Source organism: Eucyclogobius newberryi, unplaced genomic scaffold (assembly GCF_026437365.1).
Source record: "Eucyclogobius newberryi isolate DKJ021-1_F unplaced genomic scaffold, fEucNew1.0.hap1 SCAF_18, whole genome shotgun sequence".
NCBI lineage: Eukaryota > Metazoa > Chordata > Actinopteri > Gobiiformes > Gobiidae > Eucyclogobius > Eucyclogobius newberryi.
Window position 1 is genome coordinate 16,199,061 of NW_027315812.1, and position 20,489 is coordinate 16,219,549.

Sequence of the window (20,489 nt, forward strand, 5' to 3'; positions counted from 1 at the left end):
GCATTAGAAAATCCACTTCTCCAAAGATCTACAGTAATGGGACAAAATACAAGGACATGTGGTGAAGGGACAAATGGAAATTTGTTCGTTTTCTTCATGGTTGTCCGATTTATCACGCATACAAACACTGTTTCTTCTCAACAGCTCAAAATCTTAGACATGCTGCCTTCTTTCTTCAGGAAGCGATCCAAATCCATTTAACTTCCCCTGATCTTTTCAGTTCCAAAATTGCCTTTGCAACAAAGCATGCTGTCGTCTTGCTAATAGCTTTATATTTGTCAAAGAGCTTCACTTCAGTCAATGCACTCTCTAGAAACAATGGCATTTTGTGTGCACATACATTTGGGTCTAAATTACATAATTGCATGTTATACAACATGAAAAAAAATTAAAGGTCTCCTGAATAATGCATTGTGGCAATAATAAAAGAAACCATCATATCAATAGTAGGACAGTCAGTGTTTACTGTGGCTTTTAGATAATGGACTACAGAGCGAGTCATATCTGCAATAGAGAGCATTAGCCTGAGAAAACACATGTCAGGGGAAGTGTACACACCCAAAAGAAGACAAAAACTGAGATGGTAGTAACATTGATATAATAAAAAAAAATCTCAACAGACCAAAGCAGCTTAAAATGTAGTTTCAGAGAGATCTAACTCTTCTAATCAGCTTCAACAAGTAACTGGAGACAAGCCTCCACAGCCTAGACCTTCACCAGAGCAACAAGAGCAGAATTACTTGTGTGTTGCAACGTCAACTTTTTATTTTTAGGATGATAATAGTGTAAGCAAGATTCTTCATAATATATCGAAATTGCAATTAGACTTATTATACTGTACTTTTCGGACTTTAAGCCACTACTTTCTTCCAGCGCTTTGAACCCTGTGGTCATTATAATGGTGCATCTAATACGGCCACCGGGGGCACCCTAACAGGAAGTGCAAGCGTTTGACATGGTTTGGTTCCACCCCACAAGTCCAAAGGTTCACAAGTCAGAAGGTTCGGACGTGAACCCTAACTTTAACCCTAACTCTTACCCTAACTCTAACCCTAGTGAACCTTCGAACTAGTGAACCTTCGAACTAGTGAACCTTCGGACCTGTGAACCTTTGGGCTTGTGAATATCTCATGTTACAACAACACTCACTCGATAAGTGCTAGCTCAGGAGCAGATGAACCAGATGTGTTTTCGGTTTGTTAATCTTTAAAATTATGTGCGTTTTATTACGATCCAACTCATACTCACTGAGAAATTAGTCTAATTAGACTCGCAGTGCAACGAACCACAAGTGCACTTCAAGACCTCCGGTTCAGAAGATAACCAGCGCATCACTACCGTGTACTATAATAAATATCTCATGTTACAACATGGACACCTGCGGCTTGTTGACAGCTGCGGCCCATTTTCTTAGTAAATTTGGCTTGTGCAACTTTTAGGTAAAAAATAATCCAATCCAATATTAATCTCTTGACAATGTTATGCTCTTAAAATATGATCAGAATTCAATTGCAATGAAAGTGAGAAAAAAATTAATTAGACATTATTCCCAAAACAATTATCTGACATATTTGTACTTGTATCCTTTTGAAATAGCTATAATACAAGGAAGGAAGTGAAGGATGTGTCCGCAGTCTAAATAGACAACAATACTTGTAGGCTACATCTCCATAAGGCTCGAGAGAGAGAGACTTGTTTTAAATTGTGCTGTTTCTGCAAAGAGCAGCAAACACACGTCACCCGTGGAGAGATTAATGCTGCTATGCAACTCATCATTTTGCTGCTAAACTACAGATAAATCCTTATCTTTTCCCTACAACCCTCTAAACACATAAACACGCTTCAAAACAAACGAGTGCTATAAGCCATGAATTTAATGGGAACTGTTGCTGTAACCAATCAGCAGTGGTTAATAGGAGATAGCTGCATGTGCATGAACTGTGAGTAATCAAAGTCACAGGCAGTTTGTACCGTCTCCTCTCTCTCCGCACTGCCCTTTCTGTTCAACACATCATATTTCAACAAGCAGCAATCTGACATTTTGTGACTGACAGGTTTATGGAATATTTGACTTTCAAAGGAGGCAAGGCAGGAAATGTCTGGACCAATGAGCATGGAGAAAAGATGCACTGAATCAGATGTCGCACTTAAACGCTTGGATAAAAAGCAAACTTATTCGAAGGAGAGACATTCTAACACATGTATGGCAATAAAAATATAAACAATTAGTAAAATGTCAGAACAAAGACAATTAAGCAAAGACAAACCTTTTAAACAAGAGGTTAACAAACGTAGCTGCCCATCAAGGCTGAGGTTACAATGTGCCAATACGTCAGTGGTAAACACACAGGACAAAGTGATTTACAAGAGCGGCAGCAGCAGATGTGACTCATAACAGAGCAAACCAGAGCCAACACCACTCTCCAAGGAGCTCAGAAAATCAGGGGGAAAGGCCCCAGCCACAATCGAACGCAAAAGGTTTGTTTGAATTCAAATTAGGAGAAGGTCAATAATCAGTGCTAATGTAAATATTGCTCCTAATGATTAACAAAGCTAAAGATGTGGCTGTATGCTTACATAAATGTCATAAAGCGTATAGCCACAACCAAAGATACCCACTGGTCTTCTTCACAATATGAAATTACATCAAATGCATGTTTTGTTTGGGCAACAGTCTGTGGACGTAATACCCGACAAGCCACTATAAACCTAACCAATTATTTTCTTCCATGCTCTTGCTAAATCCTGATGTATACATGTAATTATTAGATTATTGTCTGGCTGATGTAGTGCAAAAAACAAACAATAAAGCCCTTAACTCTACACTATTGTGCACAAGGGTTTTGTATTGTGTGGAAAGAGGTCTGTTTCTGTACATTTTAGTTCAGATTTTGGGAGGTTCGGCTGTGATGAGAGGGCAGGACAGTGGTTAAGATTTAATGAGGATAAATTTGAAGTTGCACTGATCTGATGTGTATTTATTCAGTGTGGTGGAAAGTCATTGGCGGTGTAAACTGAGACGTCGCTCCAGTGAAGCAAGTGAACTTGACAAATTCCCACACTTTTTTGAAGAGTTGTTTTGAAGAGTCAACAAATCCCCCAAGGATCGGAAAACTGTTTGAAATATCAGACATTAGAGATGAAGACTTTTCAGAGGGTCGTTTGAAGAGCGCAAAGGATTCTGGGTAGTTCTCTGGGTGATAGTGGTTTCACTAAACAAAGACACTGTCACTGTCACTACTTCGGCTGAATAAATATTGGTAACGTTCTGTACTATGGGTATTCTTTCTTCCATATTAATATTTTAGTTGATATATTGTATTAGGAGCTGGAGAGGCATTACAATGAAAATAACAGAGGGATACTACAGTTAAGTAACAATACACATTATACACATAAGTAATTGTACTGAATACGTATGGTATGTGTTTACATTTGGCTCGGACAAAGATAGATAAGTTCTGCAGAGAAATTAGTCTTCATTGTTCAAAAAAGTGGTGCTACAATGACTAAACAATAGGTATGTCGTGATAATTTATGTCACAATAATCATTAAAAACTAAAAATTATAATTGAGACATTTTTAGAAGAAAGACATCTTTGTTTTTTTATTGCCGGTATTAAATTTGTAGAAAAGTGACAATTTCCAAAATGAAAAAGGTCTTTTTTCGTTAAATTAATATAAATGTGACAATTTTAGAGGCAAACATAAATCCTTTCTGCACGCTCACCCTTTCAAAAGAAAAGAAACCTAAATATAAAGTGCTTTGTAATTTAGGTCTTTTTAATCACTCAGAAAGGCTGATTTCATAAAGCAGGTCACATTGAAGAGTGGTAATGTGTGTTCATTCAGGATTCTATTGTTTTTTTCTGTCATGATGTTAATAATCCTGAATAATCATTCAATTGCGTTTATTCTCATAATAATCGTTAAGGTGTCTTGTACCATCCTTATTGAATAGAATTATCTTTTGTACTTCTTCATGCTTATTGAATTTTGAGGTAGTAACATAAAAATTGAAAAAATGCATCATAAGTAGAAGCAAATATAAAAAGACCAAATATAGCAAGATGTTCACAAATAAAGTTGCAAAGTGTTTTACAAGTTGATGTAAGTATATTCTGCTCTGTGAGAAAGGAGCAGTAAATCAGCAGCGTTGGTATAATTGGCTGCACTTCATGTGGGTTCTAAGTATAAGCTTTTAACACGAGCAGAAACCTATTATTGCTTAAAAAGTGCAATCATGTGAGCCGTGGAAGGCAATGAAGCAGGGCTCGGCCATATGACAAAAAAAGGATCAAAACGTTTTCCTCATATTGTTCAATCTTGATTCGATTTGATTTCGTCTTTAGTAACAACAATGATTGCAATATTAGTTTCCTGAACAGACTTTTAAATCATTGCCATTAACACCAAAACAATAGGCAAAATTCATCTTCCAAAGTGTGACGGGATTGATTGTGGACCTCTCGATCAAAAGTAACTGATCATTGATGATGAAGAAATGACTATAATAATAATAATTGCACTGTAACACTGTAATATAGTAGCACTGAGGTGATATAAGGCAAACGCACCAAATTAAGAGAAGACATGTGTCATTCATGTTGATGGATGACAAGAGAAAGTCCAGGGGGTGCATTGATCTGGACGTCCCAAGAGAAGCATCTACACAGCAGCAGAGGGAGGAGAAAATGAGAATCAATGGGAAATAAACCCGGAGGTCCTGAATAATGGCCAAATCACTGCTTCTGCGCCGTCATTACTGAAACAAGACGGGCCCTTTAGGAACTAAATGGACAAATGAATGAGCAGAGCAGCGACCGAGGGCTCAGCAGATTGGGATGGATCCTAATGTGAAAGCATGGTATTTGGAAGAATTAACATTATATGGTCTTAATTCCTGAGGTATATGAGAAAAACATCTACCATGGACAGACAATTCTAACGTGTGGCATTGAGTTCACACACAATGATACAAATTCATTTTCACAGTTCTAAAAAGGAAAATTTTAATGTAAATGGCTTAATTAAATCCAGTTAATTCATTATCAGGTATAATTTATGAGTTGATTAAAAAATGCATGATAAACTGAAGATTTTGATGTGGAAGAAATGTTATTAAAAAAATCACAACACATATCAAGTGAATCCAAGTCCTCCAATCTTGACTCTTGACCTTTATACGGCAATAACTCAATGTTTGTGTTGACAATTTCATTCTGTCTGAACAAAAATAGAATAAAATCAGTATTGCGTATCCAGACTTTTCCTTGGTATAACATTTTATCATCATGACAACACCAGAAAGAGACAAATTGAACTCTGTGGACAAAGTCAAGCCTTACCCTCACCAAATAATGAATCAAGTCCCACCGATTAAACAACTCTCTAGACATTTTCCTAATGTAATATTAAAGATGTTGTGAAATATGCACAACTCTTTTCACCAGTCGCCATTGCAGGCCTCACATTAGTCTCTGAAATGCCTCCACAGCAGCAGGGATTCCCTCTCTCTCTGTCATTACACATATGGGCCTTCATTAGATTACACCGACTCTCATGAATCAAGACCCAGGTCACAGCTAAGGAGACTTTCCACGGCACAAAGTCATACATTAAGTCAAAAGCTGTAAACAGAGTGCTCTATATGCGCCCAATGAGCCTTAGCAGACCTTGTGCTCACAGTCGCTCTGCAGAAGCCCTCGGATTGGCTGATGGTAAATATGAGCCCGGGTAATAGAGGTATTGACCTGGTGTATCAATACATTTTATTTACAGTCGCAGTCTTTTCAGCGTAGACCTACGATACAATACCTTCTTCAAATACAGTGGTTCAGGGAAGTAATAACAGTTAGACATGTTTACTGGAGCAGACGGATGAGTGTTACTGAAATCACAGTGGTTTACAGTGCAGTTTGAACTTCTTGTGGATGGGAAATGATGCAGTGAAATGCTCCTCATATCTGCACGCATCAGCACGGCTTTGTTTTCAGACGCTTTCCTTGTGTGTCATGGCCACTCGGGGAAGAGAGCGGCTACACCATGGATGTATTATGGCTACACAGACAAAAAAACATTCAAATATGAGTCCAGAGAAGGCAGGAGGAGGAATATGATGGTACTAAAAAGGTTATGTTTGTTCTAGGGATGCGACAACAAACAATAATCTTGTGAATTGTGATTAAAAAAGGGGGACACTAATCATTTGTGGTACATATTTTATAATTGACATATCGCCAACAAATCGCCATTATACCTCAAGATATTGCAGAAGGAAGATACTTAACCATGATATTCTCTGCTCGATAATAGTTCTTTTAACTTCTAGTTCAATTTTAGTTGTTTAAACACAGAACCTATTCATAATAATTCACTCAAATACTCATTTAAGCCTATTTCTATTATGAAATCATTGGAAATGTAAAAAATGATCACAACATTATTGTTAATCGCAATCATTTTGTAAATTTCAATATTGCCCCATGCCTAGTTTGTACCACACTTTTTGTTTTAAGGTTTACTTGATTAGGACTAACAAATGAAGATGCTGCTTGAGAGATTGAAACTGACATTGGAGCCAAACATTTTTATTGTGCTATAGTTGGTGCATTTGATGTGTCGTGATAATATCTATATTAAACTAAATACAGGCTTTTCCTCTGTCAAAGTGGTTGGGGTCTTTTCCCACATAACGACAGTCTGGATCGTGTTTTACTAATACACTATGAAGTTCACTGGCTGCACTACATTGATCATGTGACCACCAGGCTCTGCACTTCCCAAAACAGTGTTGCACATATATTTGCACATAACATTTTGCACATATTGCAATAACGTCTGGCTCCATAAACTCATTCTGCAGACTATTGCGGCTTCCTGGGTCTATTATTGATTTATGTGGTTAGTATCTGTGTGCTGTTCCAGTGTTCTTAGGTAACTCTTGTGTGTGAGGAATAATTTAGTCAATTCTGGACAGGAAAGCATGTCCAACAAGTAGCCTTGTTGCAAAGGGAATAAACAAAGACTACATCCACCAGAAAATTGGAACGGGCCTTTGAGACACAGATTCACAGAACATTTGACTTGTGGGCGGAACTACTATTATCATTATTCTACTGCATACATCCAAAACTGTAATCATCATTCTAAAAGCTTTTTTAATTTGACATTATTTTAGCATTTAATATGTAATTTGTTGTCCACGTTTTCCATGAAATAGACGTCAAAACGGTGTGGTTTTTACACAGGTGACACTTCCAGGCTAGTTTCAAAGGTGCTTCAAAATATGACTTTTAACAGAGAAAGAATTGCATGAGCTTTCCCCATATTTCATCATGTAATCCCACTGCATGGTACTTATTTTATTTCTGCTCTTTCATCATCTGATTCATTGCAGCACCTTCTATTTTTAATTGTTGAGGTGACAGAGAAATAATCACATTGAAACTCCTGAAAATGTGTTTACTTAGAAGTAAGTTAACATTTTTGGTAAATTGTGTTTGACTAACTGAGTCATCTTTTCTGGATATTTTCAGTTTTATTAATTTAGCTGCAAAGGGAAAATTCAACAAGAAAAACGTTCACTGCCAACACACTTTATAAATATTTGAGAACATTTTTGCCAGCTCTCGTGTGCTCCGTGTAGACATTTCTGCAGATGGATTTAAATAAGCTGATATTTCTTATAACACAGCACAATGCCCCTTGTATATAAGCAAGTTAAGCTGGAGTAAGAATCCGTGTGTGGGTGTTTGGCGTTTACGGGGACAACAATCTACTTAGAGTCCCTTTATGAAGATCTGAGTCCCTTAACAAGACAGGAACTGGACCAGTAATGAAACAGTTACGAGAGTTAGGACCAGAAGAGAATTTGGAAAAGTCTTAATTGTATTTCGACACAAAGGGGTTACTATAAGGTCCACAGGAAATGAAAGAAAATGTGTTGAGAAAATGGGAGTATGCGGGAACATGCACACGTTTAATTGGTCTGGTCAGGGGTGCTATATTTCTGTTAGCTAATTAAGTTGGATTATATTAAATATGATCTACTAAGGGCCGTATTAAAAACTAATTAGAAATCACATAGTCAGTGGCTCTGGTACCAATCACCCGCCGAACAGGGCCTGAGCGCGGATAATTAATGAACAACGGCAGTCATTATAGTCACCTCAAGGTACAGTACGAAATACATGTCGTTTTTCAGATGAAAGCTTTCTTGACGACATTTTCTTAATTATGATCTTTTTTAAACATTACAAAACTACAAGCATGACAATCCAAACATTAAACTCTTTAAAATCCTTAAGTAAAGTTTATGGCTTGAAGATTTTATCAGGGTCAGGTCAAACTGTACACACTAATGAGAATTAAGATGTAATAGCAGCTATGGGTGGGCCTTATTGACAAAACTGAATACTTTTTGGAGACTAGTCTAGCAAAATTATGTAAATCCAACAGAAATGTGTCGTTAAATAAAGTAGTTTAGGTTTAAGTATCAGACAAATGTGAAATGTCTGTCAAATGAATCACAAAAGTTTAGAAATATCACCGTACAAACAATTATTTGACATAACTTTTTTACTATAAAAACGTTACTCGTGTTCTAATTTGACATATCTTCAAAACAACACTCAGGATATTCTCAAAATGTTGATATATTGCCAACCTCGAATAGCATCTGTAGTTGGAGGAAATGTTTCAATGGATTTGCACATAACAAACCTCAAGTGTTTAACTACGTAATCTGCTTCTGACTATTAACCAGCTACTTTGGAAAACATAACAACATTTATATCATTGTTATAATTAAAAAAGATCTTAAACAATCCACTGCAACACGACTCAGACAATCAACCTAATAGCACTAATCTGACTGACCCAAAACAATGTACTAATTACTTAACAAACACAACAAACCTGATTATTTCTGACACATGAATACATACATTTTAAAGGGGATTTTACTCCACACACGTCCTCTTTGGTCTGACTCATGTGCAGGGACGTCACATGTGAACATAGGACCCAGCGGTGGATTAAGGCGCTCCGTAAACACCTCGGACACGGAGAAGAAAGGAATAATACATGTCTGTTTCACACAATGGCGCTATTGAAGCCGCCACAAAGCCGTACCAAGTGTTACGTGATTTTTGGATTTGCTCTACACTGAGGAGGTCATTAGTTCACCAGTCTGGGAAACTGAAAACTACTGGAGCGCACATCTCCAAAACACGCTCTTGTTTAGACAGGCAGCTGAGGAAATAAATGTGCGTCTATATCGTTATAAAGGATCCAATATTAAACCCAAGACCGACCTTAACACAACATGTATCTATAAATGTAAGGCTCAACTGCAATACAACTTCAAATCCATCGTATTTCCAGTTTTATCATCACTTTTTATTAAGTTTATTGTATATTTAATGTTGCCTTCAGGTGTTAGTATGTTGCGGTTTGCTGTTAGTATGTTGGTCTGTTTGCTGATTGATTTCTATGAGGCTCTTAATAACTTTTAGATGAAGATTAAATGCAGTAGGGTTGACGTATGATCAATCTAGCTTCCAATGGGATCAAACATATCATTTTCAAGTAGGTAATCGTTATTTGCAGCACTATACGCAAAGCTTTATGGGGATTTTTCAAACAAATACTGCCAGCTTCCTATTGACACATCAGATTTCACTGTAATACATTTGATATAATATAATAATATAGATATTATAGATATAATAGTGTACCAAAAGGAAATAAATACAGGAAAACAACATATTTATCTATTAGGGCTGTATGTTTTTCAACAGATTGTGTCTTGGTCGACTGATTCATTTATTTAGATAATAAAGATGTATATTGGAAAACAGCAAAAAGAGAAGATTTGGGAGTGAATTTTGACTTTATGTGCCTTTGTACATATGAATACGGAGTTTCCTGGTACTTTTCTATATAAATAGTTATTTTTGCATGAACTCTTAGTCTTGTGAGTGTAGTATGGGTCAGAGATACAGAGATACTTAGTAAGCTAGTTTTGAGAGCTTATGCCACGGCCTCTTTTCAGTCGATTAATCGATCAGCATGTCTTTAGTCGACAACAGCCTATTAGCTATGCAGTTATCATATCTAAATCGTTTGTGGACCCCATCTTGTCATTGGAATGCGTGTTTCGTCCCACTCCTATAATGCAGTAACCAAAACATTTCAATATTCTTATGTTTACATTTCTAACTTAACCTCTATAACTTCTGAGCACATACTACAATAGCGTCCCGAGGTATGAGACACTTGATCCATATTGACTATCCCAGTAAAAGTACTGAACCTGTGTGCAACAGAAAGAGCATCTTGCATAAAGTAATAGAAATGGATAAAAGATGCAGCTTATGTCTTCCCGTTTGCTCAGTGCTTAGTGGCGGAGCTATTGATTCATTGGACGGACGCGCTATTGTCATCTCCGGTTGACATCTTGGAGAATAAATACAGGCGGAAATAGAGGTCAGAGGTCAGTGACAGAGCGACATGATGTGCCACTGCCTTTCAAACCTGCGACTGCGCTGCAACCACCTGTCAAAGTTTATCAGCGCTCACAGCAACAGCAGCGAGCAGACAAAAGAAACAGAAAAACACATTCAATTCAGCTCCGTCACAGCTGGCCGCCCCGCACGCCACGCAATACTCTCACTCTTGACTTATTGAGACATAAATGAGATTTCAGACAAGGCAAACATGCACAGAGTCACAATACTGCTATTATTCAGGAGTTGAAAACGTGTTCAGATGGAGACTAATTACTACAAAACTGCATCAGATGATCAGAGTGATTGTTGGGGACGGGGCTGCAGGTTGCACAAAGAATTTCTTAACACAAAGAAAAGATTAAAATGGAATGTGCTCGAAATATTGCTGGTTCACGGCTTTCTACATAATTAAGATTCAACAGGAGACTTTATATCTCCATATCTGAACAATAAGATGTGAAGATTTTTATTTTTATTTAGTTAATTTTATTGTACTTCTGTTTCTGTAATTTCTTTGTGATTTTAATGCATTTTTCCTGTTGTGTGAAGCACTTTGAATTGCCTTGTGTACAAATAAACTTGCCTTGCCTTCAAAATAAAATAAAGATTCAAGATGGGCACGCAAACAGATTTGAGTGACTTTAACGTGAGTCAAAATATGATGGATAGGAACAAGAACTAAAACTCGGAGGATTTCAACTTAAGTCAAAAACGTATTATGTATATAATATTTTTTGTGGACAATGATTTTCTGGGCTGCAGCTCTTGGAAATCATTGAACTGGTTGTTAAGAAGCCCCCACCAGTGCTGAGTGTCCCACAGCTTTATAATGGGCCTCTCCAGCTCAATAGACAAACTAGAGGAGACAAGCTGCTCACAAAACCTAACTGAGAGTTCAAGCAATTCAACAGCAGTGACTGCATCTAACAAGCATGAGATGACAGCCACCACTTTGCTTCACTCATTTATCAGTGAAACTACATAGGCTACTGCATTTTTAGGGGCTTTTGAAAGAGACCTTGCTGCTTCATGAAAGAGCAATTACCAGGGTGAAGTCAGTAACACAATTAATGCTCTTTCTGTCGGTCAGGACTTTGTATTTCTTTAGCCATTAAAAGACAGTGGGACTCCAATAGTGTAAAGTATGCCTCATTTAAAAAAGCCTACTAGAACAGTGGTTCTCTAAACCTTCACGGCGAGTATCTTTAAATATGTGTCCTTCAGTGTAGCTTATTTCTTTTATTGACATTTATTTAACCAGGAAACTCTAGGGGAGTCTCGTAGCCTCGTAGTACCATTAGATCTGAACCAGCTCTAAAATGGGACATTCTAGGCCTAAGTTAGGGCTAAATCAGCTGTAACATAGGACTAAATGGCCAGTTTTAACAAGAACTAGCCCAAAAGAGGACAAAAATATAAATTTAATTGCACCCTTACCAAACCCTAACCTTAAGTGAATTGCCTAAATTCAACTGATGAATCAATGTACCACCTGAAGCAGCTCCTTCTATCTAGTTCACTATATTTAGTCACTATCCAAAGATTTGGTTTCACAAAAAATAATGTAACTTTTACTTTAACTGCTGTAGTAGTAGTAGCAGTAGCAGCAGCAGCAGCAGCAGTAGTAGTAAGTAGTAGTACCAGTATCAAGTAGTAGCAGTAGTGACAGTGTCATTTGTGTAAATAGTCAGAGTTACTCTAACTTCTGTTGCATAAGACTGCGGTGCAGATGTGCAGTTCAGCTGTAAATGAGGTATTACTGGACACAGAGGAAAATTAATCCAGCATCTTTTACATGCCAGCTGAGGTTTATGAAGTATGCAATGAATCCGTCACTGAGGTAATTTACAACTCTGCAGGGTCGCTTCCGTTCAGGGAAGGAAAACAAATGGCAGCCATGCATGGCTGAGTAGATCTGTGGAGACATGGTACCAACTGAAGCACCAGCCACCATCTGCTGCCAACAGTGTTCCCTCTCAGACAGTGACAGCCTCTTCCATAGGGATATATGCTAAGTAGAGAGACAATCAGGCCCCGCAAGACATGTGCCATCGCATTATGATTAATGCAGGCGGATTTTCCCAAGTAGACAATAATTCACTACTGTACAGTTATGTTGGGCAGTTTAGTATCATCTAATGAAGCAACACACCAGTGTATCTCAAAACTGTGGTACTGCCTTGGGCGGTACATGGGGCCCTTTGAAGTTTAAGCATTTTTTTGTTGATGAGATCATTGTACTGATATATATGCCCTCTTTGAGTTAATTCATATTTCAAACTTCATTATCCATGGTTTAGTTCTGGTTTAGTATTATTTTAGACCATGTTCAGCCCTCATTTAGGTTATAGAGGTCAAAAGATGACTTGAAATATGACATATGCAACTGTCCCTATTCCCATAAAATATATGCTTACTGTGAAAGTGCAATGATTTATTAGTTTCCTTTTTTAATGAAAGAAAAACATGGAACCAACAAAAAACAAAAACAAACAAAAACAAATAAGATAAGAAAATAAGATAAGACCAGTTTATGTCCAATATCAAAATTATGTCAAAAATAGTTTTTTCCATTTTCTCTACATCAATTATGGAGTTGGTCCAGTCGTTTATCGTTGGTGCAGTTTGTGTCGCAATTATTTTTCTCCCTATAGTAGAACTGAGTAACTTCTTATGACTCCAACAACATTGATTTGGTCTTCTTAAGATATATCACAGACTTATTTAAGGCACTCAATTTATTTTGTTATTACCTTGTCGACATGTTTCAGGTGCTTCACTGCGATAATTCTGAAGATGGCTCACAGTTAAGCAGCCAAAATATGTCAATAAGGTGAATTAAATTGATTGTCTTTAAAAAGAACCGACGTCTAGGAGTATCTTCTTTGCTGTAATTAAAGTGTTTGAAGCGTCTCACATTATCCTCAACAGTCAACGGATGAAAAGAGTCAAGTCAACATAAATAACTAGCCACATTTGAGAGTTCACAGACTCACACGATCAGCAGTAAATGCCCTCTTGCTGTTTCTCATAGTGATAAATGACCAAAAATAATCTGAGCTCATGTTTACCTCATGGCATTCCTCCTTCATCCTTCCTTTTGACCTTTACATGAACAACAAATAAACCAAACCAACAAACACACGAAATGAAATGACATAATACTCTTGTTACTTTAATATTTCTGCTACATATCTTTCAGAACTACGACATACATCCCACTGCACCAAGTCAATGCATCTGCCAATAAAAGGCCTGATTACTTTTTGATAAACTGCTTCTAAATGAATGCCAGCCCACATTAATCTACTTGCACGGAGCAGAACTAATAATAGCCCCATGTATAAATTCACAGGCCATATTTATGCCAGGGAATAGTCAAGGTTTTTACAGACAACATAAAATCCTCTTTGCTTTTTGCATTAGTGAAGCAATGTTGTTCCCCTTGAGCTTGGATAAGTTGTTTAGCAATCCAAGAAAAAGTCCAGTCTGAAACAAGAAACCACCTTGGACCAGTCTTCACGTAATATGAAAAAAAAAAACACTGAAACTTAAGTACAGTGCAACCAGGGAGCATATTTGCCTTTATAAAATTATAGGGTATAAAAGTGAGAAGATATGAAAGTAAAACATATTTTTATGGAGATTTAAAGCGACCATAGTAAAAAGCTGCTGAAATGACACATTATATTCACACCCCTGCAGAGACCTGTCGCAACTCAAATCTGTCCAGACCGCAAGCTTCACATGCAGAGAAGGAGAAGGAGAGGCGCGAGGTGGTGGAGGATAGAAAGATGGACAAGACAAGTGGACACAAGTGGACAGCTCTGTGCCCGGAACAACTGTCAGACCGCTGGCTCAGAACATGACATGCACCTTCCTCCTGCCGCATCAAATATTGAACTCGCTGCAGTGGTTTGGCCAATAGATTATATCGGAAAGAATTGTCATAGGGAGGAATGTGGTAAACATAAGCTTCCAAGAAACAGTAATTTAATTTTTTTTTACTGTCCTACACATTTAAAAGTCATTAGATTAGGCTCAAATTCAGTGAAGTGCTGAATTCAACACAGTTTTATCTCTAGTTCTGGGTGAAACGTTTGGCTTTATTTCCCATTATCTTAAGAGCTGGTGTTAGTATACTTGACCATCCATCACAATTGTGCAGAAATCCATTGTTTTTCCGCTAAAATGTTTTTTTACAAATGCCATTCAAATCTGACCAAGTTCATTTAAACAAACCAACACATGCGCAAATATCATAGCCTCAATGAAACTGAATTTTGTCACATTAAGACCCCAAATCTCCCCGGTCCAACACGTTCTTCCCGTCTCACCTGAGCCGCTCCTCCTCCTTCTTCCTCAGCTTCATGTCTCGTTGGACCACTCTGAGGACGTGCTCGGCCTCGTTGTCCGTCAGCCCTGACAGGTCCAGCTTACGGCCCATGGCACCGGGACGCGCCACAGCTGCAGCTCCAGGGACGACAGAGGCAGACGGGGCCAGAGGGGGGCGCACTGCTCCGGGGGCCGAGGCTGGGAGCACCCTGTGAACGGGACAGTGACGTCATAAAGTAATGCATGTATGTGATAACTACATGTAGCTTAAATAGAAAAGTTCACCATCTGTAGAACGTGACTGATTTAATTGATTTTTACATTTTACTGGCTTTAAGTGACTCTAACACAAATACTGTACATATTCTGATATTGTGACGTGTGAGCTACAGTGAAGGCTAAGTTCTTGAATCACTTTATTACCGGTGCAAGCTTTCAAGCGATAACATTTGCTCAACAAAAGTGCACCACGACTTCTGTCAACAAAGATGTCGCCTTGGAGTGGGTCGGCCCTTATTTGTAAAGCAGGTCATCTGGTCTGGTATGTGTCCTGGGGTTTAGTACACTTGGCAAATACCCAGTTTGGAAACACACTTTAAGAAGCCCTGATGTAAACTTGTGTTAATCCAATACAAAAAAGGGGTTGTTGAATTATTAGACATTAGTTAGGGCAGGGAACAATTCACTTTTGATACTTTTACCTATATCATTATGGTGAGTACTAGATTGTTTAAAAGGTTATTCAATGCCACAGAGGTACAGTCTAATGGCAACACAAATCTAACAGTGGCATATCATAAAAGGTACAAGATAACAACAACAACAATGGAGAGGTGGAGTCTGCAGCTGAGTTCAAAGCCATGAGTTGACTTGAGGAGGGAAGATAAATGAATCTGGAGAAGGTCCATTAACTGCAGTGTCTAAACCAGATGGGAGTGCACTGCAGAGGAGAGCGACGATGACTCAGGGCCACATAATTATGGCCTGGATATTATTGGGCCAATAGCTCCATCCACGAAGCGTTCCCTTTTGTGTGGAGCATCACTCAACCCAAAGTTCTGCTGTCTTCTATCTTTATTATAACAGAGGTTTCGTATCAGAAGATGTCACAAAAAGAATGATATTTTGAGCGTCTCACCATTAAAATGACATTTCTGGTGATGATTTGAGGATGGATGCTTTCACTGGCTGGCAGAAAGTATTATTAAATGGCAAATGGGGATGTCACACACAAAAATAACTTCAGCCAGATAAAATAAAACATCCCTAGAGCCAAATTGGTCTTGTTTTGCAGCATCAGTCCAATAATAGAGGGAAGAGGATTAGTAAAAACAAACATCTTAGTTAATCTCAGGTGCTCTAAATTGTAATTCCTAGCTATTGTTATTGCCATTAATAAACCATCTGTGGTGAAGAAAAACAGAACGGCTCGATTTCCCAAACACTCTCAGGCAAACCTTCGACATTGTCTGCGTGAATAGACCACAGACTTTAACTAAATCACATTTCCCACACAAACTGCAGCCGCGCGCCACATGTGAACTGACATGTGGCAGCAGATCGCCCACACGTTTTCAGCCCAACAATATGGCCAGCAGGCTCTGCCAATCTCAGCGCCCGCTCTCAGTTATAAACCTGCAGAGTGACATTGTGCTGGGCGGGTGGTCCTCTCAACACGTCGAACCTGGTGATACTTAATGTATTGGTCAAAATAAAAACTTGGCAGAGAGAAAACCGAGACAAAATCGAGGCTTATTTAGGCTGAAAATAGAAAATATGCCATTTTCAGAGAATACATTTCTGTCAGATGGAGAAGCTTGGTGTTATTGCAGTTTGATTATTCCATAAGCCAATATTACAATATCCATAACTTAGCAGTATATACCCTAACAAAGACTTAATTAACAACATTTTGACTTTTAGTGTACAGGCAGAGAAGACCAGAACTCATCGTTAAAAAACAAAATACTTTAAAACTTTCTTGAATGACAGTGATCACAATACAGATACAACTTTGATCAAAGCGCCAATACTTTCCCCAAAACTGTAGCCAAAACACAAACAACCCTAAAATAACATCCATACATCACAATGTAAAAAAAGCATTCTTGTTTTACTATGAAAAGATTAATTCGCTCAAACTTTCTCTGCCTTGATACTTCATTTAACTCCCTGTACTTCAATTCAACACAATAAGTTCTAGTATTAATGTACACGTCAGGCTGGCATGTTTTCTTACACTGAACGATTGTCTTAACTCGCCGCGCCTGATCGGAGCGGTCCTCCGAACGCACGGTGGAGATTAATGCACTATTACTCCACCGCCACAAGGGACGGCAATTATTCAGGCCCGCTTTTTATAGTGAGTGGTGTCAAGGACGGGACCGGAGCATCATTCACGTCTGCGAGAGAGACTGCCTGTGCGCTTTAGTGATACAAACCCAATCGCAATGGGCGGAGAAGGACACAATTCCCATATCAAGATCATCAATGCCATCTTCTGACACCACTGAAAGAGCTAAAGTGCAACGGAGGGAGGTGCTGTAGGTACTGTAACATTTGACGCTTGGCTGAGTTTCTATCAACAACAGCTTTGAGCAGATAAGACGGTGTAGCGACGTATAGGTGTGACATTCGATCATAAAAGGTCAAACGTACTATATTCTTTAGTATAGTTCTTTACAACAGACCTCAATCTAGTGTTTTATTAGACAATCAAAGCTGTTTTACAATTTTGATGCATTATTCATACTGCTTCGTCTAAAAATGATGGCTGTTGAAAACATTCAAGTCATGGTTGAAAAGGACAGCAAATTGTGCAGGATTTGTTGTTGTATTGTTTGATTTTAATATTCGGTTCCATGTTGTGTGTTTGCATGCAACAGTGCTACACTGTCCAAGTCATTTATCTGAGCCTGCGACATGCCACAGCTTCTTTTTGTTTCCATTTCCAAGAAAGCATAAAAATAGAGCGGGCTATTGATCGCAAGGTTCAAAAAAGATGAATTGTCACACCGTGTACTCACAAAAAAGGAAAATAGTTGTTGAAGCTATTCTACCAAATGCAGTTTTTTATAATTGGGTCACATTCAAAATAAATACATGAATGTCTACATACAAGCAACACCTTTTTTCTGTATTAAATGTAATGTTATGTCAATATATGGTTAGATAGATATAACCAACATCATTTATTTACTATAATTTATTTCAAAATCTCCTCTATTGTGTTTCATTCAATATTTAGACATTTAAAGACGTATGAATTTGACTTGGAGCTGCAGAAGTTGCTTTGTAGTCTGCATAGAAGCATTCAAGCACAAACTGGAAGTCAACATGGAAAACAGGTCACCCAATGGAGAAATTCAGAAAACGAAAACAAAGACGCTCCAAATGAACACAGGATGTCTAAAAACAAGACTTTTCCTGAACGTGTCCCAATGCAAACGTTACCAAACCTCTGTACATGCACTGCGGTCACTCAAACGGCAGAAAAAGTGGGGATAGTCAGTTCCAGCTCAGTTAATTTCCACAAAACAAGGAACAAATTGGAGAACATATTGGACAGGTGCGAAATTAACTGCTTTAGACACTCTCCTTTGGATGAGCCGGAGGGACGGAGAGGAGAAAAGAACTGGGGCAAAGGCACTGAAAGGACTTTATATGCATTTGAAGATGGTAATGGAATTGTATTATGCTCAACCTTAACTGGAAAGAACAGACTCTATATATATACTGCATATATATGAGCTGGCCTGTCTTTGACTTGGTCCAAAAAGCGTTTTTTAAAGGAGTTTTAATGTTTCATTGTGATCATTTCTGGTATCAAATGACTTGTTTTCAAAGATTAGTATCATTACTCTCTAAATAAAATAAGAATAATACACTTTATTTTGATAGTGCTTTTTAGGACACTCAAAGATGCTGCACAGAACAATAATAGAACAGTTAATTTAAAGATTAATCACACAAATTAAACAGAAAAGATAAAAACAGCAAATTGCTGGCTTGTTTCCATATGTTCTGCACAACACTCCACTATGGTCAAACTGCAACTAACAACTGTTTTAGAAATTGATTAATCTAGCAATTATTATTTCGATTAATTGAGTTGTTATTTAGATAGCGAAAGGCCCAATAATTAGATTTCCCCCAATTTGGACAGACATGAAAATAACTTTTTTCATCAAACAATAAATTGTATATATTTCTTGTGTCATTTTGGGGTAATTCCTGCTATATCTGAGTCATAAAACCTCTTCTTTTATGGGTTTGGAGTCTGTGTATAGTTCAGAATCAATTATAAATTACTTGACAGTAATTTTAATAATTGAATAGTTGAGATTAAACTTGTTTCAGCTTCAGTTTTCTCCCACACTTTCACCATTTCCATTATTTTCCCACCATATCTAAGGTGTCTTTTCATCCACTAATCCCTGATCTTCATAACTCCTACTGTCCCTAAATGTAGGCTATAAAACGATCATTTCCATCCATTCATACTTTTGAAACCCTAATAGCCTACAACACACTCTATAGTAGTTTATGAATGAAGTGCAGCTCTTGCATAACAACAAATGAATGATTAAAAAGGTTAAGTGTCCATTATACGTCACATCCATCACTATTTACGATGCACTAGCCTATTAATGCCTCTCCACCTGCAGTGCACTCCACACACAGATGCATGGGAGCTTCTGAGGTGAGAAACCTCAGAGATCTGTGAACATGTACGGACCCACAGTCACTTCTCATTATATAAAAACAGATGTTCATTCAATTCAAAGCCACTTCTGAGTCACTGTGTGCATGTGACAGCGTGCTAAGACAGTGGGCTGGGTTGTGATTCTGCTTCAATGGCACTGCGATTGGTGATGTTTTTTGAATGACTGGAGGAAATATTCACTTCAGAAAAAAGCTGTAATGCAACGAGCAACAGGTAAACACGAGACTTACCACCAATCACAGCCATTGCAGCAAATCCACCAACAAAATCCCTTGAATTCGACGCGCACCTGCTGCACCTCAATAGTTTGGGCTTTTGCAGTTTCCAGCGCTGCCGCGACCAGAAACGCGCCTCATAATACCTACAAATACCCGGCATCGAGTCGGTTTCTCCCGCTTTGCGCTTGCCACGTTTGCAGTGACTCAATGACAATAACATCAGTGACAGCTCCTGCACCTGTAAAAGCGCGGAGAGGACGCGAGCGAAACAAAAACGCGCCCCGGATCGCGCGCGTCAGCCGGACAGCCGCGCGCACACCTGCATCTGTACGTGCGCAATATCACAATCGCGCATATATATATTAAATAATTAAAAATACTTACATAGAACCTGGAGAAGCCGGACGAGCGCCAGTTACAGTCTTTTGCAGGCAGCGCAATCTAAAACAAGGACAACTTCTCTCTCCTCCTCCTCCTCCTCCTTTACGCGATTCCCCGGGATACTTTTTTCTTATTATTATTATATTACCCTGCTATGTTTTTTTTTTAGGTTACTATTGCCCCCCACCCCCCCAGAGCAGTGGCATCAGCAACATCAGCGGTGGACAGGAGGCAGCAGACGTAGGCACCGCTGAATGGGTGATCACGAGGTTTGCATTACACCGCGAGGAAGGAGGGAGGGAGGGAGGGAGTGC

The 20,489-nt window shown here is 38.4% G+C and overlaps 2 protein-coding genes across 4 annotated transcripts in view; one reads left to right on the forward strand and one right to left on the reverse strand.

Annotated features, from left to right (window-relative positions):
- The window catches only part of myripb (myosin VIIA and Rab interacting protein b), a 113,774-nt gene extending 93,477 nt beyond the window's left edge, over positions 1-20,297 (reverse strand). For 2 of the 3 annotated variants that reach the window (XM_072450680.1, XM_072450679.1), the window contains exons 1-2: positions 20,179-20,297; positions 14,853-15,059 (exon numbers count right to left, since the gene is read on the reverse strand). In XM_072450680.1, coding sequence (XP_072306781.1) covers positions 14,853-15,059; positions 20,179-20,180 — 209 coding nt within the window. In that variant the 5' untranslated portion in view covers positions 20,181-20,297. Of the gene's footprint in view, positions 1-14,852; positions 15,060-19,806; positions 19,894-20,178 lie in introns of those variants that run through there. The other variant, XM_072450681.1, reaches the window with a different exon arrangement.
- The window catches only part of pdia4 (protein disulfide isomerase family A, member 4), a 290,521-nt gene that overhangs the window by 151,014 nt on the left and 119,018 nt on the right, over positions 1-20,489 (forward strand). The window lies entirely within an intron of this gene.